Here is a 26,440-nt window from a genome sequence, read left to right as displayed (position 1 = left end):
GTGCCCAGGAAATACCCACTTTGGCCGCATCAACTTCCAAAGTATGATTTTAATAGGCCACTTCGGGGAATGTACCTGGTAGCTTGAAGAAGAGATAAGGAATCTCAATGTAGAGGGAGGACCCTCTACGATGTCCAGCAATGTTTTGGTCTTGTAAAACTTCTCTGAAATTTCCTCTAGAAATTGTAAACCTCGTTTACAAACTTATCAAAGGACCAGACCTCTTCTTCTCCCTCGTGCACCTGAGATGAAGGAGTTGGCCTGAGATAAGTTGTCATTGCCACAGCTTCTGTCTCAAACTCGCTGGAGTCAACGATGATGGAGAGAGCATCGTCATACTCATAGTCAAGGACACTCTGAGTTGGAGAGTGACTGGGCATCACTATGTTCCTTGATGGAAGGGGGCATAGTAGCACTATGTGTCGCAGTCCCTGATTGATCAGGAGGCGAGGAGGGTAGATGAGAACGTCTATCTATCCTCGATGATGTAACATCTTAACCTTCCAAAAGGAAACTACTTAGTGAGGTGATGGTGGGTCATGAGCCGCAGCATCACTTGGATTGGTATGGGAAGGTCTAGTAGTCCATGGGGGCAAAATGGACCAAGGTCCCTGAGGTGGATGTCCCCACATCCCATAAGAGTTCATATATATAATTGGGGAAAGGGAGGGGACACCGAAGCAGTCTCCATTCCTAGCTTCAGTCCTGTGTATGGATTGTAAATCCTTCACACATTGGGTGGTGGAGGATGAGAGGAAAAAGATCGCTCCTGGTCCTGACCCTGTCCCCATACCGAGAGGTCGATGAGTGATACACGGAGAAGACCTTATCCTCACTCTGTGCATCATGGGTGTGCTGTGGTATCTCTAAAACTGAAGGGGCCAACACCTTGCAAAAGGCACAAAATGTATTGCACTGCTCAAACTCTTTGATGGGAGGAATCAACACACTAAAGTTATGCCAACCTCTCTAAAGGGAGGGTGGTACCAATGGCTTTGGTGCTCGGCCTCCTTTAAGGTAGTGCTCTACCTCCCCGATGGGAGGTCAAAACCTGCCATCACGGTGTTCTACCTCCCTAATGAGAGAGTTCAACCTGCGGTCGCAATCATGTGAATTTTTTAACAGTGATCATTAATGGTTGAGCCCATACAAATCTTTTCAATTTTTGAACAGTGACCATTAATGGTTGAGACTATACAAATATTGAAATTTGTCAACAGTAACCATTAATGGTTGACCTATACAAATCTTGTCCATTTGTCAACAGTAACCATTAATGGTTGAGCCTATACAAATCTTGTCAAGTTATCAACAGTAACCATTAATGGTTGAGCCTAGACATATCTTGTCCATTTGTCAACAGTAACCATTAATGGTTGGGTCTATACTGACCTTGTCGATTTGTCTACAGTGACCATTAATGGTTGAGCCAATACAAATCTTTTAAATTTGTCAACATTGACCATCAATGGTTAACCTATACAAATCTTATCAATTTGTCAACATGGACCATTAATGGTTGAGCCTATACAATCTCGTCAGTTTGTCAACAGTCACCATTCATGGTTGAGCTGATACAAATCTTTTAAATTTGTCAACATTGACCATCAATGGATAGTCTATACAAATCTTGTCAATTTATCAACAGTGACCATTAATGGTTGGACCTCACATTATTTTCATGACAATTAAGTGCATGTATAAAATTGTCTTTCCTTAGAATGTTTAGAATTAAAATGTAAATCATTTCCATTTTTTTTGTAAACGATAAAATGTAGACAGTGATCATATAATACTTTCTTGTAAGTTGTAGGTTGTATGCCCTTATTTATGTTATGCACATGTTGGAAGAAAAAAAGTCTCCTTAACTATCTATGAGGTTTACATGTCCAGATTTATTAAATATATTGAACAGTACCTTGCTTATGATGGAATAAAATGGAGCAATAATAAGTAGAAGGTTGAATGAGAACATTGCATGTCGATGCATGTAAGTAATTGGACTTATTACACAATTAAACATACAACAATTACCACACAAGCAGGATTAAACTTACATCCCTCATTTTTAAGGTACACATATATGTGCTTATTTTGCTACATAATATACAGGGGTGACTATATATATATATATGTGTGTGTGTGTGTGTGTGTGTGTGTGTATGCATGTATGTGTGTGTGTGTGTGATTATTTCAATGTTAGTATTTCCATTTAGATTTTCCAATATATTATAATTTTAAACTACTAATTTCATACCTCCATCCATACCAGTAAGGAATAATAGGTCATTTATGTAGTTATATACTTGGAACATATGATAACCTAATGTTTACAAGGTCATTTATTTAGTTATATACATGGAACATGTGATAACCTAATGTTTATAGGTCATTTTTAGTTATATACTTGGAACATGTGATAACCTAATGTTTATAGGTCATTTATTTAGTTATATACTTGGAACATGTGGTAACCTAATGTTTATAGGTCATTTATTTAGTTATATATAGGTCATTTATTTAGTTATAGACTTGGAACATGTGATAACCTAATGTGTATAGGTCATTTATTTAGTTATATACCTGGAACATATGATACCCTAATGTTTAAAAGGTCATTTATGTAGTTATATACTTGGATAACCTAATGTTTCAAGGTCATTTATTTAGTTATATACTTGGATAACCTAATGTTTATAGGTCATTTATTTAGTTATATATTTGGATAACCTAATGTGTATAGGTCATTTATTTAGTTATATACTTGGATAACCTAATGTTTAAAGCACATGATAGACATGCATATACAAGCTTTTGTCTTCATTTTTTCTGACTCTGATAATGCAAAGGATCAAACATAAAAGCTTGTATAATATTTAAATTGTGTATACAATGCAATGCTTGTTGGCCAAAGTTATAAAATCAACAGGAGATTTTCTTTCCAGTGGTGATTTCAACTCATGTACAGCATTGGCATTTGAAGCACGTCCAGAACCCTGGGTTTTCTTTGACTGGAGGGACTTGATTCCGTGTGAAGGCCAGGAATATCTGTTCCAGACTGGTTTGATGCACTGAGTAATCATCTACACCAAATGATTCCTTAGATTCTTCCATACGAGCAAAGATGTGTCCCAGTCGAGTATTCTGATCTGGAATCTGGAAATGGATGTAACCTTGCTTGTCATCAAAGACATGGGCTGATGGGAAATTTTGCTGTATGAAACTGATGAAGGGCTCCACGGGAGCTGGTTCACCTTCTGTAGTCATCTTCGTTCGACAGAGAAGAGAGAATCCCTGACCAAATTTTGTCTTCAGATGCTGGGTACTACCAAAGCAGACAAACTCTGCATTGACCATGATGACTATCCTAGTGCAAAGGGCCTCACATTCCTCCATACTGAAAAATGTGCAAAACATTTTGGTGACATGTTCATATCATAGAAATTAAGATTAGTTTCTACTCAAAACATGGTTCAGGTTAATAACAATCTGTAATATGTACATTATAGAGACTGAACAGTTTACCAAAGCATATGTTAAAATGATGTTGACTGGTGTGGAAAATGCGCACAATCATGTTTGGAATCAACACAGAAACATGTGTAGAATATGCACACAATCATGTGTAGACTATTTGCACAATCATTTGTAAAATATCCAATTAGTCACAGATGGAATAAGCAGAAAACAAAGTGTGACATTTGAAAACAACCGTATTTAGAATAGGTACACATTCCTGTGCAGATTATGCAGATCAGCATGACCTAAATTATGACTGTTACATTCCATCTTCGTGTTAGCTCAAACATGCAATTTACAAATCACTTCTTTGGCATGTTCTTCTTGTTCAAAATATCGCCAGCAAAATCTAAGTCAGAGACATTTAATATATCAGAGATAAATATAACTTGGGGAGCAAGACTGTTAGAATTTTCCCCACGTTGCGAGATAGCACTGTAAAGCAAAAAGAAAATACAAGAACTGTGTTAAATTCAGTTAATTGCTTTTATTTACATACTTAATGGTCTCTTTTGGACAATTCATTATTTCAGCACTGTGTTCAAAAGGGCTGGGGATCTCGTAATATTCTTCACATGTTAATCCATCATTCTGTACACCTCCATGTAACTATATTGTTAATATATTATTATGTATACCTCCATGTACACGTGAGTGTAACTGTCTCATTCTTAGATGCAATGAAGAAATTTACTAAAAGTGTTGGTTTACTTGTATGAAATGATCATGTGCAAGAATTTTACAACCTTGTTTTACTAAACTTCAAATACAGTGACATTTCTGAGTAATGTTCGAAAAAATTTAATATTTGTACTGTCATAGCAGTGTCAAGCCAGAGGAAAAAGTGTAGGGGGCTTAAACTCATCAGTTTTAAATAAAGTAATTGCAGGAAAGTATGTGGATTTAATTGGCAAGACACTGATGTTATTCGTGTTGTCATATTTGTTGTCATTTAATGTTTTAGTTTGAGACAAGTTAACATTAGAATATAAAATACCAAATTATTTTGACCTTAAAAAAGAATTACATGATTATTTGCATTTAATTACATTAGATACAAAGTTTATCTCTCATTTTTTGCTGAAGGATAATTCTGATAATATGCTGTTAACTAGGTTTAGATTGGTATTTATAAAGCATGGCAACACCAGTCCGGTATTCAGGTTTGGTTTGGTGTTTTTCTAAAGTATAGCAACACCAGTCAGGTATTCAGGTTTAGTTTGGTATTTTTTTAAAGTATAGCAACACCAGTCATTTATTCTGTGCTGTGACAAGTAAAGTGCTTCGTACAAGGACATTTGAACCCGCACCCTTTAGGTTGTTTGTCCGCTGTGATTAAAACTGACTCAACATGGCTACTGTTGACAGAATCTTTTTGCAACATTTTTAGAAGGTGGCAAATAAGACTTAGTTTTGTTAAACATCATGTAATTAAACATGTCTTAGCATAGCCCACCAAAACAATGTCGCTTGGAAATAAAATCAACATTAGCTACGTTGTTTTGATTTTGTTATATTCACCCTCTGTATGTAACACTGCTGCCCATAAAGAAAAATATTCAGCAGTCACATTTAGTCTTGAATAGCTATATTTTACTGTAAAGTACCAGTGTTGTTTTTCCTAAGATCATAGACATGAAATGATGTAAGCTTACTATCTTTAATTGATCTGTCCTCATATTTGCAAAAGAGTTCCCCAACGGTTTTAGGTTTGCACATTGCCATAATTTTGATTTATCAACATAGATAGATCAGAATAAAAACTACTTGTATGCTTTCTTCAAATGTTTGGCAGCATGACACGTGACATCAGTGATGATGCTATGAGGAGATGGAAATGAGATTTTATATCTGACTCAAAACGTTTGCGTTCACTCTATTTGTACTGATAGCGAGAAAAATGGTTTGAACATTGTAAATGTTTTAGTCACTCTGGAGTGATATTATTATGGAAAAGCTTCAGTAGATTCAATGTCAGATATATACCATGAAGAACAAGGGTCCCTTAAAGGAACTGACACTGTACTGGCTAAAATGAACTTGTCGGCCTTAGTAAGATGTGCATTTTTTCCTTCTTTTGTTATTGCTGAATAATAAAGCCATGCCTTGTGCCTAAGAAACTCTGTCATACTTAATTATCAAGACCGCTCCAGTGACCTGGTAGTTACAGCATCTGCCTCAGATGTGTGATGTTGCGGGTTTGAACCCTGGCCGAGTCATACCAAAGACTTATACAATTGGTGCTAACAGTTGCTTCATGCGGTGCTCAGCATTAAGAGGTTAGTGTTAGAACTGGTCGACCTGGTGTCAGGATAATGTGACTGGGTGGGACATGTGTATAAGTCATTATATTTTTTGTAATAAGTAACAACATTTAAGTTTGAATTCAATGTCTAAGTGATGAGTTTAATGAATTGCAATTAAATGTAAAATCCAGAGAATATATCATAGCAGATGTACTGGAGGTGAGATTTTCATGTGTGTATGGGACCCACACCACTTTCTTAAATATCAGTCACTGAAAAGTCTGTGATCAAATCACAAACTCTTCTGAATATCTGCAGAGGTAATAACATGTTTTTCAAAGTGTCCAACATATCAGATTCAAACCATTTTCATCAAAGACCATCTACAAAGCTGAAGTAATTATCAAGAGGAGTAGTGATAATAATAATAATAATAATAATAATAATAATAATAATAATAATAATGAGGACTTTGTATAGCGCCTAATCTTTAGAAGCTCTAAGCGCTTTACAACTTTAAAACAACACCTATAAGATAAGAAACATAATAATATTATTACAAAAACAAAAACAACATGAAATTAGAAAAACATTAAAAAATAAAATAAAAAACATGCTGAGAATATTTAAGGTAGGAAACATTATCAGGTCCTTAAGTTTGTTCTTGCAGTCGAAATAAGTGAGTTTTGAGAGCCCTCTTGAATGTGATCACTGTGTCTTTGTGTCTAAGTTCAGTGGGCAATTCATTCCACGTTGCTGGGCCCTGGTATGCAAAAGAACGCCGTCCATATGACTTTGTTTTCATACTTGGAATAATGAGTATACTATTGTCAGAAGAGGAGCGTAAGTATCTTGCTGGTGTGTACACATTGGTGAGGTTAGATAGGTATGTTGGACTAGAGTCCGACAGTGAAATGTAGCACAGAGAACACATTTTGTGTTTGATTCTGGATGGAATGGATAGCCAGTGTAGGGTACAGAGCAGCGTGGAGGTGTGCTCTGATCGTGGTACTCTAAGTATGATCCGAGCAGCTGTGTTTTGAACTTTTTGAAATTTCTGGAGTAGATATTGAGATGAACCAGACAGAACTGAGTTACAATAGTCCAGTCTTGAAAGTACTAATGAACACACAAGTGTTCTAGGGGCATCAACTGAAAGATATCTGCAAATTGAGCTGATGCGTCTCAGCTCAAGATATGTAGCCTTGCATATGTTCATAACATGTTGGTGCAATGTGAGAGTACTGTCCAGAGTAACACCTAGGTTTCATGCTGATTGTGTGAATTTAATGTTGGCGTTACTGATATTTATTGTTTTAGATAAAGGATGTGAATGAGAAAGTCTTTGTGTTGTGATCAGAACAGCGTCAGTTTTATCATCATTCACCTGCAGCTTGTTACAAGTCATCCATGATTTCACATCAGAGATGCACCTCTCTACACCTTGGATGGTAGCATCAACTTCAGTTGGGTGGCTAGATTTGTATATTTGCGTGTCAACAACGTACAATTGGTGAGTGATGTGATGTGATGTGATTTTGATTTTTAACATAGCTTTAACAATTTTTCAGTCATATCGCTCGATGTCTGCAATGTGGCAGTTTATAGTGATGTCTAGCACTGGGGCATCATGCCGCAGACATGTAGCATGATGTCCCATCCAGTCACATTATCCTGACACCAGGCCGGCCAGTCCTAACACTAACCTCTTAATGCTGAACGCCAAGCGAGGTGGCTGTTAGTACCATTTTTTAAGTCTCTGGTATGACTCGGCCGGGGATCGAACCCATGACCTCCCGCATCCGAGGCGGACGCTCTAACCACTAGGCCACCGGAGCGGTCACACAACTGGTGAGACACTGGATGATGATGCATGACACTTGAGAGTGACTGAGTGTACAGAATGAAGAGAACAGGTCCAAGAACAGACCCCTGTGGAACACCACAACATAGATGAACTGGGCTGTAGTATTCCATTTGCAGACACAATTTGTGTCCTGTTGACCAAGTAGGACTTGAACCACAGGAAGGCTGTATCATAAATGTCAAATACATGCTGGAGACGGTGAAGTAATATATCATGGTCTATTGTGTCAAATGCTGCAGACAAATCAAGGAGGGTGAAGACTGTAATCCTTCCGCTATCCAATGCAGAGAGAATGTCATTAACTTCTTTTAGAAGAGTAGTTTCAGTACTATGGCAAGGGTGATATGCAGATTGTACATTGCTAAAAAGACTGTTTGAATTTTGATGAGATACAAGCTGGGATAGAACAACCTTTTTAAAGATTTTTGAAATGAATGGGAGATTAGAAACTGGGCGGTAGTTCTTTAAATCGTTATGGCCTAGTGTTGGTTTCTTCAGCAGAGGCTTTACAATGGCAGTTTTGAAAAATGATGGGAATTCCCCAGATGAAAGAGAGGTATTAATAACATCAATTAGTGAAGACAATACTGGATCTAAGCACTCAAGCAGCAGTGATGTTGGAATTGGATCAATTTCACATGACTTTGGTGCACTCTTCATGACGACTGTACGTACAAAATCCATAAAGGCAGGTTCAAATGCTGCTAATGGTTGTCGCTCAAATTTTGTATCCCAACTGTATGTGATGACGAGTCAATTGAAATTGTGGTGTCACGTTTATCTCTAATGGTTTGTACTTTGTCACGGAAAAAAATTGCAAATATGTCCGGAAGGTCAACTGGAGAGAAGGTAGTTGGAAGTGGTGTTGATTTGTTCCTTGACATTAGCTTGTTAGTAACCTCGAAGAGCTCTTTGCAGCTGGAACTTTCCATGATCTTAGTAGTGTAGTGGGCTGATTTAGCTCCATGGACTATATTTGTGACATTCTTCTTAGAGACTTCATAGACTTGCTTATGAATAGTGAGTCTGGTGGAAAGCCAGAGCCTCTCAGCTTTACGGAGGTCTTTTTTAGCAGTGCAAAGCTGGTCCCTACCATTGATATACCATGGAGAACACTTTTTAATTGATACTCTGCACTTGGTAGCTGGGGCATGTTTGTCAGGTAATGAACGCCGACATTTATCGAGTTGTTCTGCGGTAGGAGGTAAGCAAGTTGTTAGGTTAGCTTGTATGTCGTGCATTAATATGGTTCTATTTATCATACGGAGGTTTCTCTTAGTAACAGATAAAGGTGGAGGGTTAGGGACTGATACGTCAAGATGGCATATAATACAGAGATGATCTGATGCAAGTTCATGGGATACCAGGGAGGACCATAGAATCTTATCATCAGGTCTATGAAGAATCCAGTCTAAAATGTGACCATAATAATAAGATCTTCAAAATGGCTCCTGCCGATTCCATGTTCAGATAGACCTTTTTTTTCTTTAAGATTCTACAGCATGAACTATTTCAGTAATAACCTAGCAATGCTATTACTATTCATTCAAGTGGACTAGGCATATCAAGAATTTTAAGATGGCAGCCTTGGCAACCATCCTGACAATAAGAATCGACTTTTATTTAGGACCAGCTACATATTGGAATGAGTGTATTAGTGAAAACCCTCATAACAATATGGTCATCAACTCAATAGGAGAAGTAGTGAAAAATTTTAAAATGGCTGGCATGGTGCTTATGTTATAGGTGGCAGCCATCATCTTCATTTAAGACCAACAAAATACTAAAATAAATGTTGTAGTAAAAATCTCATGTAAATGATATCCTCTGATGAGGAAATGTATAGTCATTTCAATGTCGTTGCCATGGCAGTAATGTTTGAGCTGAGATCAGCATACATTTAGGATCAGCTACACAATGCAAAAAGTTTTTAAGTGAAAATCCAATGTAAATTTAATCATGAGGAGTGGCAATGATGAAAATTTCAAAATGGCTGCTGTTGCAGCTACGTTAAATGTCAGACTGGCATCATTTTAATTTAAGACCCACGTAAGATCATAAGTGTATTAATACTATTATCCATTATTGAGCTGAAGAGATAGCATGATGTTCAAGATGCCTGACGTGCACAGCATGTTGGAGGTCAAACAATTAATTTAAATTAGGACCAACTACAACTTAATGAAAATTCCATTTCAGTGAGACTATCCTGTGAAAATAAAAAGCCATCCAGTTTTTTACAAGATCTATGCCATGATCTACATGTTAGAGATCATTTGGCACAATTTTCATTTAAGAAAATTACATGTTGCAAGAATTATTTGATTGAAACCTCCATGTAACAATGACATGATTTTCAAAGTGGCAAATATTATGGCAGTAATGTTTGATGGGCACAATTTTCGTCTTCTACAAACTCAACATCAAATACTTTTGTGTCCCTGAGTGGCAAAGTGGTCTAAAGTGCTCTCCATTACGGATCACTGCCATCTCACCTCTGTCTGCGTGGGTTCAAATCTAGGATTCGGCCAATGTGGGTACGTGAGAAAAGCTTGCCAGTAGCTTCTCATGGGTTGGTGGGTCTTCCTGGGGTTTTCCCAGGTTCTTCCTCCACCATTAATACTGGCCACCATGTATAGCCTATATTGTGCTAACAAATGGCGTTAAAACCTACAACGACAACAACAACAACTGTCATAATTCAGGAGAGTTATGGCCCCTGATTATCAGACTGTCCCACTTTCGTGTTCGCTCAATAACCCACATAACCCCACAACAAAAACAACAACTGCAACAACAAATACTTTTGTTATGGATGCCTGGGACTGGACAAAAAATGTAGAATCATTGCCTATGCACTTATTGTCTTCAATCAGTGTCCTAAAATCAAAGACATATTTTTAATAAGTCATTCTATGTGACCTTAGTAGCAAAATTTCATATTTTAATATCATGCAAATATCTATTCCAGTGGTATCCCATTTAATGTAAACAACATGAATAAAATTAGTCCTGTCCCCATGTCCAACTACTGTCGATCATTTCCTTCAAAATTGTTCCATTTAAATCATACCTGTGAGAGGTGAGAATAATGGTGCGCCCGCTAGCCCGGATTTGAGATAGGACATTCCATATCTGTCTCCTGGCACTAGGATCTACTCCGGTAGTGGGTTCATCCAGGAATATAAATTGTGGGTCTCCAATAAGAGCGATAGCAGTACTCAACTTCCTCTTGTTTCCACCACTGAAAATGGAAATTTTTCTTGTCTCATAAATGGTAACATCCCATTAATGCAGTAGACCAATGAATATGTAAGCTTTTTCTTTTTGACTACAAGATATTATACCTTTCTTTGTTCATTGCATCTGTTTCTTTGAGCGCTATCGTCATGTGCCAATATTAGCTAATGTCATATTACATCATGTGAGACACTAAAATATATATCATTGCCTTTACTCTTGGAAACTGTTCACCTAAAGAAGAGTCTAGCGACATATAGTGCTCTGTCCTTGGTCATGGGAACCATAGCCATCACACAACATTGTTGGAGAAAAGCTCCTTCAGGAGAAGGCAACATTATTATTATAAAATCATAATCACAGAATACAACGGCCATACCTGTCAGATCATGAAAAATACTTCCAAACTGTATTTTGCAGGAACATTCCATAAGCATTTAAGGTCTTTAACCATAAAAGCGTTTATTCCAGGGAATATTATGAAACAACGATAGACTATTGATGGCACAATGATACATGCCCATAACCTGTAATCTCTGTCAAGAGTAAACAGATGTGATTTACGTAGATTCACACTTAATGCTATGGAATACTATCACCATTGTACAGTTTATGTCGTTAATAGACAATTATATAAAGGTTAAGGCAATAAACAAATAACATTCCACCAACTACTAAACTGACTGACAATAGCTTAAGTGATTTGCTATACCTTTATGCATCACTGTCACATAGTTTATTTGGCTAATTTGTATAAGTACATTCACTGGACATTAAGTAAATAGAAAATGAGTTTTGACAAAACACAAGTTTCATTGACTTGAATTTTAATATTTAAGCAATCTTTAGAAAAATGTATTAATTAGTTTGAGATCAGAAGCAATGCTTTTAAGCCTGGTTTTACTAATTACATAAAATGCACAAACATTTTGAGTTCAATAGTTGTTATCTTACTGCCAGGAGCAGTGTGGAAGTATTCTTTATGAATTTTAAAGTCAAAATGTCAAAACACAAAATGTGATCAAGGAAGGATGTGCAAGCTGTGAATTGAGCAAGCCCAGAAAACACTAAATTTCAGAACTCTCATTTGTTGGAGTTTGACTTTATGAAGTTCAGCAAGAAAGGGACCATTTCTTAATTTCTACACCATACAAAAACCATATCAACTAGTCCTTATATAGGATGTGACTCCCATTTACATAGCAACACCACCATGTATCAGAGTAGACGCAGAAAGAGCGTTTTTGAATATTTAGATATTATCAACGAGATCTTCAGTGAAATCTAAACAACACTATTATCCATTATCTAAAGAGTGCAGTGATGAATACAAATGACACTTGCATGACCTTCACACCCTCCAATGAACTGCTGAGAACAAGAAAGTATGCAACTATAAGTTAATACTGTATCCAATAGTCCAATGGATGGTTACAACAGAAGATTCCTTTTTGCTGTTCTTATTTTGGGATTAGCGCCATTTTTAGCACACAATAGCTACACATGGTGGTTTATTATAATTGTGGAGGAAGAAACCAGGGAAATCTCAATATGAACCACTGATCCACTGAAAGTTACTGGCAGCTTTCTTACATACACACATTGGCTAAGCTGGAGACTTGAACCCATGAGGACAGAGCTGATTTTGCAGTGATCAGAAAAGGCGAGGGCTTTAAACCACTCAGCCTTATGGGACCCCATAAACATTGTGTAGTTTGTTATTAATATTGGTGTGGTTGTGATTATGTGAGTGGATGTTCATATTTTTGTGAATATCAGTATTTTGCCAGCTATTTTACATCAATACTTAACAATTATTCCCAATTGTATTAGATTGCTTACTTTGGTCACTTGCACTGACACTTCAGTCTACTCCAACTTCCACCACCACCTATGTCCATTTGGGACCCCAAAACATTGTTTGAGCATCAGAACCCACCAACACCATGTCTGGTTGCATGGCAGGTATGAATGGTATATAAGGCAACAAAATGTGTAACATAACTGGGAATTTAACAGTACATAAAAAAGCTACTCAAAACTTATAAACATGTTTTAACTAGAAATATAATCATTTAATTTACATAGCTTTTTATTCCTTGCACAGTTATATTTACCTATAAAAGGCAGTCTGCTTGTCTGCATGTTCTCTAAGCATCATGATATCAATTAGTTCCACCACAACATCACTGATTTGACCTTCAGAGATTCCTCTCAGGCGGCCAAACATCGTAAGAGTTTCGCGGCCAGTCATCTGATCTATCAGACCGTCAAACTGGGGACAGTAACCAAGTTTCTTGTGAACCTGGAATGAATTAATGCAATGACTTTGGTTCTAATTTAGGGTTGTAAGTAACAGCTTATCACATAATGTCCATGGAAAGATTTCTCATCAAAAGTCTTAAATTATTTGCACAATACCTAATGTTACCAACTTTTGAACCACAGATAAAAATAGTATGTCATAAGATGTCATGTATATGATATGTCATAAACCAGCTTCATATTTTCCGATAACAAGAATCACTTTATGTAAGCACTATATCATAGTTTATCATATTACCTCATTGATACGATTTTTCATAACAGAATTATCATATTTTTCAACAGTATATTGGATACCATCAGCTTATGACATTGCCGACAATATACTGGCAACTAGTGGAATTGTCAGTACACTGAATCAACATAAATGATTATCACATGATTTTGAAAGCCATTGAATATAGTAAAAAATTTCTTCATGTGAACAACAGAATCATGAATTCATTTTGTTTCCAAAAGTTATATTTATTAACCTAGTTTCTTAAACAGGACAGGCGAAAATAAAGAGCATGTGCTGCAATGTGTAATTTTGTAACCTCATAGCTAACAAGGGTGTTTGGAAGGGACTGAAGTTCTACTGTTGGTCAGGAAAGAATGACAGAATGTATATTGTCTGTCAGAAAAGAATGTCAGAATGTATGTTGTCTCTCAGAAAAGAATGTCAGAATGTATATTGTCTGTCAGAAAAGAATGTCAGAATGTATGTTGTCTCTCAGAAAAGAATGTCAGAATGTATATTGTCTGTCAGAAAAGAATGTCCAGGAACTCAAGCTAAGCTTATTTTGCTTTCTAACCAAAGAAAGCTGAAACCATCTTTGATATTCTTGAGCTGAGTTTCAAATTAGCTGCTGTGCCAGCCACTGGATAGAATACTTTTGGCAAAAATCTCACGTACATATGAACATTCATTCAAGAGAATTTCAGGCATGACCCAGAAGAGCTAAAATCGATTTAATAAATGTAAACTGTAATGTTACATGTGCAAAATAAATGTTTATTTTACATCAGTGATATACTTTCTTATAATTATAAAATTCTTGTTAATAGATATTAATTATATTGTATATAAGTAAAGCAATCAATTGATTTCAAATATAAATTTTCTCACAAACAGGAAAATATTTTCGTGCATGTAAGAAACATATTTCAACTGAATGAAACCAATAATTTAATACTAATAAAACTATTTACACATTTTCCATAAGTAAAATAAACTCATATTTGAAAAACATGTGTCCAAGAAAACTTAAGTGGCACATATTAGTGCTTGTAAGTTGAGTAGAACTGCACACTACATAGTTCCTGATTTACGATTCCATAGTGCACCAGTATATCTTGGTTAATGCAGTTTGTTTGGCGCAATCAGCAGAACAAAAACACTGACCCTAATCTGCTGACATTTTATGTGATGGCAGATTAGGGTTTATGTTGTTTTCAGTTGAACACAGCTTATCAGCTAATATTTCTGGTATGTTCATTTTCCCTTTTTAACTGGTAATGTCAGAATTAACACCCGGTTGGCTGTGTGGTCTAAAGTGCTCACCTTGACAGATCACTGCCATCTCTCCTTGTTCGATTCTCATGATTGGCCCATGTGGGTATGTGAGAAAGTTGCTAGTAGCTTCCAGCTAGTCAGTTGTTCTCACAGGTTTTCTTTCTTTTGGGGGTGGGTGTCCTTAGTCTACCATTTATGCTAGCTGCTGTGTATAGCATGTCTTCAATTGAGGAATGGCATTAAATACAAAAATGATTTAGTCATCAAAATATCGCAATATAGACCAATTGTGTATTTCATGGCTTTAACGAATCAGGATGAAGGTCAAACTTCAGTAAGTATTGCTAGTGTTAACTTAAAGTATACCAACAAATTATGTTTCTCTCTCCCTCTCTTATAATTAATCGTTATGAAATATTCAGACATGCTTATCATCATACTAATTTCTCATACATCATGTGACAAGGACAATGTTTTATCAAATAACCAAATTCTGTGTGCAAAATGAAGACTTTTCGTGCGAATTGTGGTGGAGATGTAGATGTGGTGCGAAATTAAGTTTAATTATGTAATACCTACCCATCACGTTTGACTTACTTAATCTCCAGGACAAAAGAATCCTCATTCTCCCATTAGATGGCAAGATACAGAAAATCTAGAACATAAAGAACACAGACCCAACATGGCTCCTGTGCCACAGGCCCATGAGAGATATACTCCAGTTTTGGGGCCTAGACCACACATATTATTACATCAGAATAAGCTGAGAGGATAGAATCTTGTAATAGTATGTATTACACAAAATTAAGCTTACACCCCCATCATGGAACTAATAAATGGATATCCTCACTCCTATGGTAAAAAGTGCTCACTACTATAACTTGGCAGCCGATTGTGCCAATAGTTTGCTGTAAGTAATAGGGCTAAAAAAAAGATGCCTTCATTCTGATGCATCAAAGACAGGATGCAAAAAAGGAGAAGAGTGTGCGCCTGCCAAAAAGTGGCTCTTATAACATCCTCTGATAAAGAATGATTAAAGGGCACAAGTACAGCCTCCCTAGTGGAAACAGGTCTTCTGCAGAGTTCAAATAATAGGTGTATGTGAGCCAATCAAGACATGATAATAAATGTTGCCAAATGAGATATGATTTTGTCTATCTTGTCCAGTGGAATAGAAACTGACCATCAGTTAACAGGGATGTTCATCCTCACATAAACAAATCCTGAGAAGTGATAAGATATGAATTCTCAAGGTTTTGACCAAGTCCAGACCTGTTCACCATAAATCATCAGCAGGACAGGCCTTGCACGAAGGATGGGTATCCATCGAGCTCGCAGGTTGGCATAAGACGATTGTATAGCCTTTAAAAAAATTCTTCAAGAGAGGTCTAGATGAATGACAGAGCTCAAAGTTTAACAAGATCTCCCAACTCAGAAGGTATTTACTGTATGGAGGAAACATAAATATTTCTTTATGCATCCTGAAGATTGAAGGAGATTGCCCAATTGCCAGGCCTTAATGCATTGGAGAGTAGAAAGCCGGAGACTGGTCGCTTATCACCTTCTCTACTGCACCCTTCTGCAGAAGGTGTGCAATTCTTTACTTTAATGAGCCAGTTTTGACTGGTGAGAAAGAATGGGGGCCCTTAAAAGGGGAAGATGCTCCCTGAAACGAAGTTGGTAAGCTTTGTTTAGTACAGAAAGGGCCCACATATCTTCCATTATGCCCGAACATATCTCCAAAAAGAGGGCTAGCTTAGCACCCATGGCAAAATTTGGAAGAGGGATTAATTGCAGGATTGGGTGTCATTCTCATTGGTTATCCACCTTTCCTTATGGAAGAGGTATGAGTCTGCACTCAGAGACTCTTCTGGCTGCATTGTCTTACCAAATATGGGCAAGAAGAAGACTAGAATCTGTGATACTTCTGGACTGTTAATGCTACATCCTGTTAAAAACTTGAAGGTCTCTAGGGTTTTACAGGATGAGCTAGCCTTTTTGCAGTTTTCCTGGCAGGTTTCAATGGCTCTGGTTTGGCTATGATGGCCTTTGTTGTTGGTCAATCATGCCTTTCGACGCATCCAAGATGAGTGTCTGCCTCCAAAAGAACAGTCCTTAGAAGCTTTATACTTCGGTCTAGTATTACCTTTGATGTGTCCCGAGCAACATATCTGTGGATGTGGAGCAGTGATGCCGATAGCACTATGGACATTGACAAAGCATAACATGATATTCTGCTTCCAGGAAGTGCTGCAGCATAGCTGGAGACAAGGGTTAATCATTTGGAAGACTGAAGGAGGCTGCTGCAATATGATCAACATGCAATAATATGATGACAAGAACAACAGCTTTCGTTCCAATGCCTAAAGTATCTTGAATGCTTGAGTAAGTCCAGGTACATATCAAAGTCCCCACTTGCTCCAGCATCCTGGGGGTGGGGGCGGCTTAAGAGACCCGGTCAAAGAGTGATCCCTGTAGTTTGAGGCTGAATCCAATAGTCACAAGGTAGATGGAGAAACAATAAAACACTGTGAAAGCACATACACCATAGTGGAATGCACCAGCAAAAAGAGATAGAGAGCCCATTCCCTTCGGGATCGAAACGTCATACTCCGAGTCATTAGTTTCCCTGCAATGGAAAACATCTCCCTGAATTATGAGACAAACATATCAAAGACCATAGATGATTTCAGACATCCAAAGGGTGTCATGCTAATATATCATATTATATTAGTCAGTACACATACTGATAATGATAGGAGGCAGCAAAATTACCATTGTGTTAGTGTAGTCAATATCAACCATAAAAGTCCAGAAATATCTATTATACTGAGGAAAGGAAGCATTACTAACTCTACACATAAGAAGATAGGTGGGTAGAGCCTAACTCGATAAAACAGCACAAATAATGCCCCAAACCAAACACGAAAGTTTGTACACACACTCAGATTTAAAAGGACCAAGGTTGTTATCATTTAATTAGCATGTAAGATAGATTACAAGGCATAAATATTTATTTGGGACACAATGAATTTTTTCCAGTAATGAATTGCACATGTCTGAGTTGAACAGTGCTCTAAGAAAGATGAAGTTTATACTGCATGGGCCCATGACATGAGAGTCATGCTGAGTCAGTGTTTTTTATGTTCTGGAAATGTCCATATAATGGGAGGATGAAATTATGAATTCGACAATGGTTATATTCATCCAGGAAGAGGAATTTGAGGCAAGTGTGATAGGTTGTATTGCTAATATTTAAACTGTGCATCTACATTTACAACTATGAGAAAGACAGTGATGTTACCCGTGTGTAAACATACCAAATTCTGTCTATTTTCTAGCATGTCCAGTAACTTTAATCATGCTGTTCACTCTCTCCATGATTTATAGGGCCATTTTCAACGTATTATAATTCATCCAATCAATTGAAGTTACAAAAGCATGTGACAGTTTTCTTTGTGACCCTTTGAGAATAGTGCCTCATCCCAAATGTAACTAAGTAAAAGTACACACTTGCTAACAAACTGCATCAAACTAATTTTTTTCTTTCAATTACTTTACATTTTGCAATCATCCTAACGTATTACAAACACTGGTTCTATTTGATTCAGAGTGATAGACTTTCCTAGTGAGATTAGTTCTTGTGATTTAAACGTTGATTATCATGATCCCTTGTGCATCGATATCTCTATTTTGGATAAGACCCCCAGTTTGAGTTGCAGACAATTTAGTTCTTTCATGCTGGTGATTTAAATATTTCTGTACATGGATGTCTTGTAGATATATAATATATATATATAACATTTATACATCAACATATACTTGTCATCTAAGTTTAATTTGACTTTCAAATATCTTGTGAAGTTTTCGTGTAAAACTCAATGAGACATGTTGGTGGTATCAAGATTTGATTTTGCACATGCTATATAATGTGCATGCTTCTTAGATGACTGACTGGTCTCAGGCAAACCATTTGACAAAGCCATTAAACCTACATCAAGTTCAAATGTGATAAGGTAAACATTCACATCAAAATACATGATTTTACTTGTTAGCAGACAAAAACACATATATATATATACAACATATATATATACATTTGACTAAATATTCTTTGTAAACAAGAGAACATTTATCCACCCAATAATGGCATCTACTGATATGAAGATGACCAGAAGTCATACAATAAAGAATCACGCTGAACATGGCATGTAAAAATGATACCAAGTGGTTAACTCTTTTTCAGATGTCCATTCAAGTGCTACATAATGAAACTGGGAATGATGGTTTATGTTAATGTACTCGATTCACATGATTAGGTATAATGATGTGGAACAAATTTAACCTTCCAACAACAACAACAACAAAATGCTTGGAAAAGATTTTTAAGTAGTTTGAAAGGGGTCCTCATGTAATGCAGCTCAAATATTAGCCGGACATTACAACTGGTAACTTTATTTGCTGACTGATCCAACATAAATTACCTTGTCTTTGACTGATGAGATTTTTGACGTAATCCTGCTAAATGTAATTTACCACATTTTGTTTCAAAATTCAAAATAGTTCTTATGACCTATATTTTGGATTGTATTTGATTTAAAAATATACACATGAACATTTGTGAAAATAACTAACCAAATTTCAAAGCTTCAACATCTAATTATGATATCTGCATTTAATATAACTCTTTTGTATGAATTTATCTGAAAGGGTTCATCAGATGTCAGAATTTTCCCAAATCTATTGAACATAGAAAAAATATTTCCATGAAGATCACACTCAGTTTGTTTGCATGATAAACAGAGACATATAAATAATTTCAGAATAAGTATTTGGGTACAGAACATTTGAAATTTTACTTAGATTATGTGTTATGTTTGATCTCTCCCTCTAATGCATTTATTTATAATTCCAAAATGTAAATCTCTTCCATTCAGTATATATTATACAAAAGTGACTATTGTATATTTACTGCAGAGATATTAATGACTACATTCGAATTTTTCTTTCCATATTAAATCAATCAATCCTCTCTGCTCCATCTGGTGCTTGAGGCAACAGCAAGGAAGCACCATTTTGGTCTGTCGGCTGCTGTTATGGGGGCGGTCTGCAGGGTGAGGCCTCTGGTCTTGAGTTCTTGCTCCACGGTTCGGCGCCAGGTCTCTTTGGGTCTGCCTCTCTTTCTTTCCATATTAGCATCCATTTAACTTCCAATAAGTCTTTTCATTTCTGGTATTAGTAATACTATCTGCAGATATTCAGAAGTCGTCCACAGGACCATGCTGCTGATATGTAGTATAGTGCACTTGGAAAGTGTCAGAGTAAAGAACAGTCATATCATGAACAGAAAAAATAAATAGGTTGCTCCTCTTTTTCATTGGTCAAAAATACTTCCATAACTGTTAATTATCTGTGGCATGACTGAAATGCAAACCAAACAACTGTAATCTGAAGAAAAATAGACACTGAACAGACTGACCCAACCTCCAATTATTTACATGTATGTACCTACTGGGACTAATATTTAAGACCCTATCATTTGTCATCAGTTTTGCTTAAACCATAACTAGAAGATGGTTACTTTTTTGTGTGTCACTTTCAGAATTAAATATAAGAATATCCACCATCCAAAAACCAAACATTTGTGTCTCATCCATTTCATGTGTTAATGTATCCCTCCATCTGACTTGCCAAAAATCTACAATAAAACCTGAACTTTGGTGCCACTGCCAGTATACTAGAGTTCTGTACATTCAATACAAGTGGAACAAAGACCATATTCACATGGTTTGATGCTAAATGTCATGACATAATAATAGCTCAGGTCCTGGTCTATCCTCTTGGATATACTTACGCTTCAAGCAAACAACAGAGATCGTGATCTGCCAGTATTTCATGCAACAGTAGTATAAGTCTATGCTGTTATTTTTTAAACTTAAAATTTCAAAATGACAGTAGCAACCCTGATCTGACAGTTTAACATGTCCGTTCAGACATGGGATAGAACTGTTTCCTGATAGATACACATTATATATGAACACATGGAGTATCACACCCATACCTCTCTAATGTTGTCATTGATGGAACAGCCCTGCAGATAGGCCTCTCCAACTGTTGTCTTCTCATATCCGGTCAAAATTTTAAAGGTTGTAGTTTTTCCTGCTCCATTTTGCCCAAGCAAACCAAAGCATTCATTTGCTGGGATACCCACGCTTATGTTATTCACAGCTCGGAAGTCCCCATAGCACTTCGTCAAATTCTAAATTAGATAGATAAGGTATAGGAAAAAGACTTTATCCTTTAGATGGCATGTTTCATGATATAACAACAGCTTTTTAGTAAACGTTTCTTCATGTGAAAACACTGTTGTATGTATGTTGCTACCATATATATTGTTCAGACTTGTACTTCTGCTTAACGAAAATGAACCAATACAAAATTAAATTGTACATTCAATTCTCAGTGCAGACAGTCTCAGTGTAATCTTAACGCAATGTTTAAGAAACTGAAAATACTGTTGGCTACATTTATCAGATTTGGTGTATAGGACAAATTGGCATCAATAAATGCACTCATACAATCTGTTTGATTGCATACATTCTATAAATAAACCCTGCACAAATACTTTGGACAGAACAAAATCTTTCAATACCAATGGTACACACAAAAGTTAAGGACACCTATTTACCATCAAATCAAACAAATTCTAAGAGGGCAAAATATAGGGGCCTTATATCGTTCGCATGTTTGTTGTAACTTAACAAATGACCATTTCACTAGGCAAACTTATCTATTATTATAAGAACACAACATGTCAGTTTTACTTTACTCTGATAAGAACTCTTTCCAAGGATAAAGCCATAACATAGACACAGCGATATCATTCATGTTCAAACTAATAATATTATGTCTTGATGATATAAATGTATTTAGAAAGTACATTAGATGAAAACATATAGTCTATATTGAGGGAACAAGTTCAACCAATCAAACACATATAGTCTCTATTGAGGGAACAAGTTCAGCCAATCAAAAACATATAGTCTCTATTGAGGAAACAAGTTCGACCAATTAAAAACATATAGTCTCTATTGAGGAAACAATTTCAACCAATCAAAAACGTTTAATCTCTATTGAGGGAACAAGTTCAACCAATCAAAAACATATGGTCTCTATTGAGGAAACAAGTTCAATCAATCAAAAACATATAGTCTTTATTAAGGAAACAAGTTCAACTCATCAAAAACATATAGTCTCTACTGAAAAAAACAAGTTTGACCAATCAGATGCAAACACATCATATTAATATATATATCCACATCTCTCATTTGCTATACTACCTACCAAAAACTATGATAGACAAGTAAGAGGAAAATCCAACAGAAATAAACCCTCTGTAAAGGTCACTGAATCATCTAATCAGATACAACATTCTATATATATATATATATATATATATATATATATATATATATATATATATATATATATATATATATATATATATATATATATATCTTTCCAATTGAACACGAATATGTAACTGATATGGGTGTAAGTGTGAACACATAATGGAGTTGTCCAGCTGGTTCTAAGTCAATATATGCATGTCAAATGATGAATCACCAAGATAGCCCTGCCTGACCAATTAATAGCAATCATATTCATGAAAAAATCAAGCATGTTACAAAAGCAAAACATTATAAAAGTACAACGAACTGTCAATATATCCTGATATTTTTATACAATTTGGATTGGAAATGTTAAAGCCACATGGGAGGCTATTATAATTTCTATATATTATAAAGTGACAATCACAAACGTTATGGTAAGCTATGATAAAGTAGTCAACATAACACACATGATTAGATAGCACCTGTCAGAGCCACATCAGTAATGACAATTGGCTAACATTTGACAAACAGGTGGGAGGATCGAATCATTCATCAATTGCTATGACAAACAAAAGATCACTAAAAAATGGTTCTATTTAAACTAAATATAGTTTGACCACTTTAAATCTCACAGAATATTTTACCATATTACATCCCCACTCTTGATATCAATTTCTCACAGAATAACATCTTTACTTGCTTAAAAGTCAAAGTAAATTTCAAACTGTACAGATCCAGAACAGCCAATTGGCAGATATAGGTCTGTGAAGTTTGTTAGGAATAATATACAAAAATTATTAAAATAGACCATGCCCTACAGGCACTTTAGGCAAGGGTTGATCAGGGTATATGAGTATATGATGTTTGTAGTTGGAATCGAACATACACTGTAAGATATTTGTTATCAGATGATTTTTCTTTCTTGTGATATACTGAACCAAAAGAGAGATCTTTACAATTTTCATAAAAAGTTGCATGCTTCAGAAAACCAGTCATGATTGTGCATATATTCCGCATGTCTGCAACTTACTAAAATATTGTCAAAGTAGATCAAAATTCAATTTGTTTGCATTTTGTATCAGTGCAGATGGAAGAAGACAAAATACAATCTTGCAGAATGTATTAAACTCTTTCATATTTTAATTATTAAATATCACATTCCTGTTATTTCAAAGTGCTACACTTATGTATGTGTAGTTACTAGTGATGGGTACTTACTGCACTGTTTTCCATGTATGTGACACAGGTGTGTAATTAATCAGCATAACCTCACCTGGTGAGTATATGGAGTCAGTGCATGAATAACACTCACACAGCATGGTCACTGACTAACACTTAGTTTCATTTAGCATCTGCAACATTGTTGGATGATCAAAAGACTTTGCAGGTACTGTACTTTATTCATGATGTAAATAACTGGCCATTTAATTGATACCTTACCTTTATTACTAACGAGTCTGTCTCCATTAGTGATGCAAGGGTTGTCTCATTAATTCTATCCTTCTCTGCCTCCACATCATCATCTGTGGCATCAAAATTGCTGACACTCTGATAACCAGCTCTTGTTGGAATAGAGTTCCTGACAAGGCAAGTAATTCTGACATTCATACCATATTCAATGAGGAATACCAATGAAAAATAGAAGAATCCTTGAAGGAACATGAAGATTAGTAATCTGCCAATTCCTGGTGATTCCCAACCCAGGTAACTGTCCTGATACTTAAAACAAGCTACGCCTTTACACGAGTCTGTAAATGATAAAAAAGCCACGTTGATTACAAAAGAACTCAAAATGTATTTCTTATACAGTGCTTATCTGCTGGGAAAATCCATTGAAAATGCCTTTAAATTAAGTAAGCAACTGTTCCATGACTTAAACAACCACAGAATAATGAGTCACGATTAAAAACATTTTGTTTACACATTATTATATTAGTACAGTCTGGGGGTGGATAAATATCCTTTTATGCAACATTTAATTTCGTAATCCCCATTATGTTTTGTAATCCCCTTTATGTTGCATATTGAAACTAATATCAAATACGAAATAACATTAATCTGAAGAAACTAAGCCTGCGTATCTTTCTGGATTTATATAATCATTGACGTGTAGCGTGATGGCATTTGGTGTTCTGTTTGGTACTGTCCCTTGAATAGTTCAGTTAAAAAGGCATTTAAATTTCAGAAAATAAGGTAGACAGTCGTGTAATAACAGGTACTTGGGGATAGGAATACAAAGACAAGCTTAAATTGTTGGATGTTGCTTCTTCTTCATACCATTCTTTGTATACTTGGGTAACAAAAACCAAAAGAATTTAATCCATCACAGGTAAAGTAATCATGGAAAACCCTCTCCTCACATAAAACCAAACATGTACAAGATTTCAATTTTCACCACAATATGTGTGTGTGTGTGTGTGTGTGTGTGTGTACATATGTACTTATTTATCATATTTTGAATTTCAAACCTAATTTTTACTTTAATCATTTGAGACTAAGAAATTCTATTTTATATCCATTAAGTCAATAGTAATATCGTAAATGTACATGTATATTTTGTTATAGTAATTCCATTCATGAGACAGCTGATTTAAGGTGAAATCAATGACTAAGCAGGTCAAGATTACTCATGAGTAATGAATGTGGGATGGGTAAACAAGTGAGGGAATGTGATGTGCAATTGCCCTGACACGCAAGCTCAGGCATTATAAATTTATAGATTTATAAATCTATTATTATAAATGTATAGACTTATAGATCAGAACATGACTGATAGTCAGAGCGAGTAATTTGGGATTTACATGATGTTGGATATAGCACAGCAGAAAAAAATTGATTTAAACATCTCTTACTTCGTGGAGTAAGTGAATATATTCAAAGATCTGAACATCTAACTTATTTTTGGGATAATGTGAAAATGTTAAGGACTTCACTGATATTCCTCATTTGCAAGTTTACATTGAACTTAAAATATTTCAATTAATAACTGATCAATTAAATTCAGATGGCTTATCACAGCAGCACATAAGAACCAAATAAGCACGATAAAAGCATCGTTAGGAATACCTCAGAACGGTTTCCAGATAATTGAGAAATTGATATTACAATTAAGATTATTAAGATTACATTCTAGGAATTCATATAGTGTAAGTTAATTTTTATTCTTTCATTAGGATTTTTTATTTTATTTGATTAAATGCATTTTTTGGAAACTAATGTTTGTTGGGTTGATGTCCTTTTCACATAAGTTTTAACCCCTAGATGTTTTGAACATGAAATGAGTATTCCCCTTCTCACGGACACAGTGAGGACATCAAAATATGATGCGATTTACATTAGTTATTTAATGCCATTTAATCTGCTTTTCATCTTATCATGAATGTGAAAATTGGTATTTAAGTGGAAGTTTTTTGCTTCTGAGGGGTTAATAAAAGGTTATTCAATATAATATTGGTCAGATCAAGGTGATTCAATACAATAGGGGTCAATGCCAGGTGATTCAATATAACAAAGGGCAATTACAGGTTATTCAATACAATAGGGGTCAAAACAAGGTTATTAAATATAAAAGGGGTCAATACCAGGTGATTCAATACAATATGGCTCCATACTAGGTGATTCAATACAATAGGGGTCAATACCACGTGATTCAATACAGTTGGGGTCAATGCCAGTTGATTCAATACAATTGGGGTCAATACCAGGTGATTCAATACAATATGGCTCCATTTCAGGTGATTCAATACAATAGGGGTCAATACCAGGTGAATCAATACAATTAGGGTCAATACCAGGTGATTCAATACAATTAATTTACCAGTAATACGTTTTATGCTTCAGATTTACTGTAGACATGTATACTGATATTCAAAGAAAGGTAATGGAAGACAACCCCAACTGCTGAATTTCTAGTTAATTTTCCATTCCCCAAATGCCTCTGTACAATAAAAAAGGGAGATAACCATTAAAACCCAACAGCACACCAGAAGCAGACAAGAATTAAAATACCTTGACACACAGACTCATACGATTTCTGCGCACAGTATTCTCTATAATCATAGTTGACATGTATGTTTTTGATGGCCTCTCCTACATTATAGAGTGGAAGAAAGGCTAGGCAACACCACTCTACAATGTCATTGACATCTCTGTTGAGGAATTTAAGAATATATGTTGACACCAAAGCAGCAACACCTGTAAATTTTTAAAATAATATAAATTATTTCTCAGTGACTGCCACTTTTAGGAACAGAAAAAGAAAAGTTGCAGTGAGATGTTAGGTCTGAATCAACGTTAGGTCTGACTCAACGAAAATTATGTTGAAAGATATAAAACCATAGCATCTGGAACAAAA

The 26,440-nt window shown here is 35.7% G+C and overlaps 1 protein-coding gene across 1 annotated transcript in view; it reads right to left on the bottom strand.

Moving 5' to 3' along the window:
* Positions 1-1,875: 1,875 nt before the first annotated feature.
* The window catches only part of LOC149804111 (phospholipid-transporting ATPase ABCA3-like), a 98,405-nt gene continuing 73,840 nt past the window's right edge, over positions 1,876-26,440 (bottom strand). Inside the window, exons 15-20 of the mRNA XM_089954076.1 lie at positions 26,095-26,280; positions 23,527-23,834; positions 20,754-20,951; positions 12,990-13,177; positions 10,706-10,876; positions 1,876-3,397 (exon numbers count right to left, since the gene is read on the bottom strand). Coding sequence (XP_089810202.1) covers positions 2,959-3,397; positions 10,706-10,876; positions 12,990-13,177; positions 20,754-20,951; positions 23,527-23,834; positions 26,095-26,280 — 1,490 coding nt within the window. The 3' untranslated portion in view covers positions 1,876-2,958. The remainder of the gene's footprint in view (positions 3,398-10,705; positions 10,877-12,989; positions 13,178-20,753; positions 20,952-23,526; positions 23,835-26,094; positions 26,281-26,440) is intronic.

This window comes from Sinohyriopsis cumingii, chromosome 3 (genome assembly GCF_028554795.1).
Source record: "Sinohyriopsis cumingii isolate HCF-2022 chromosome 3, ASM2855479v2, whole genome shotgun sequence".
NCBI classification, from domain to species: Eukaryota; Metazoa; Mollusca; class Bivalvia; order Unionida; family Unionidae; genus Sinohyriopsis; species Sinohyriopsis cumingii.
Note: the sequence above shows the minus strand (reverse complement) of the source record. Positions and strands in the feature narration are given on the sequence as shown.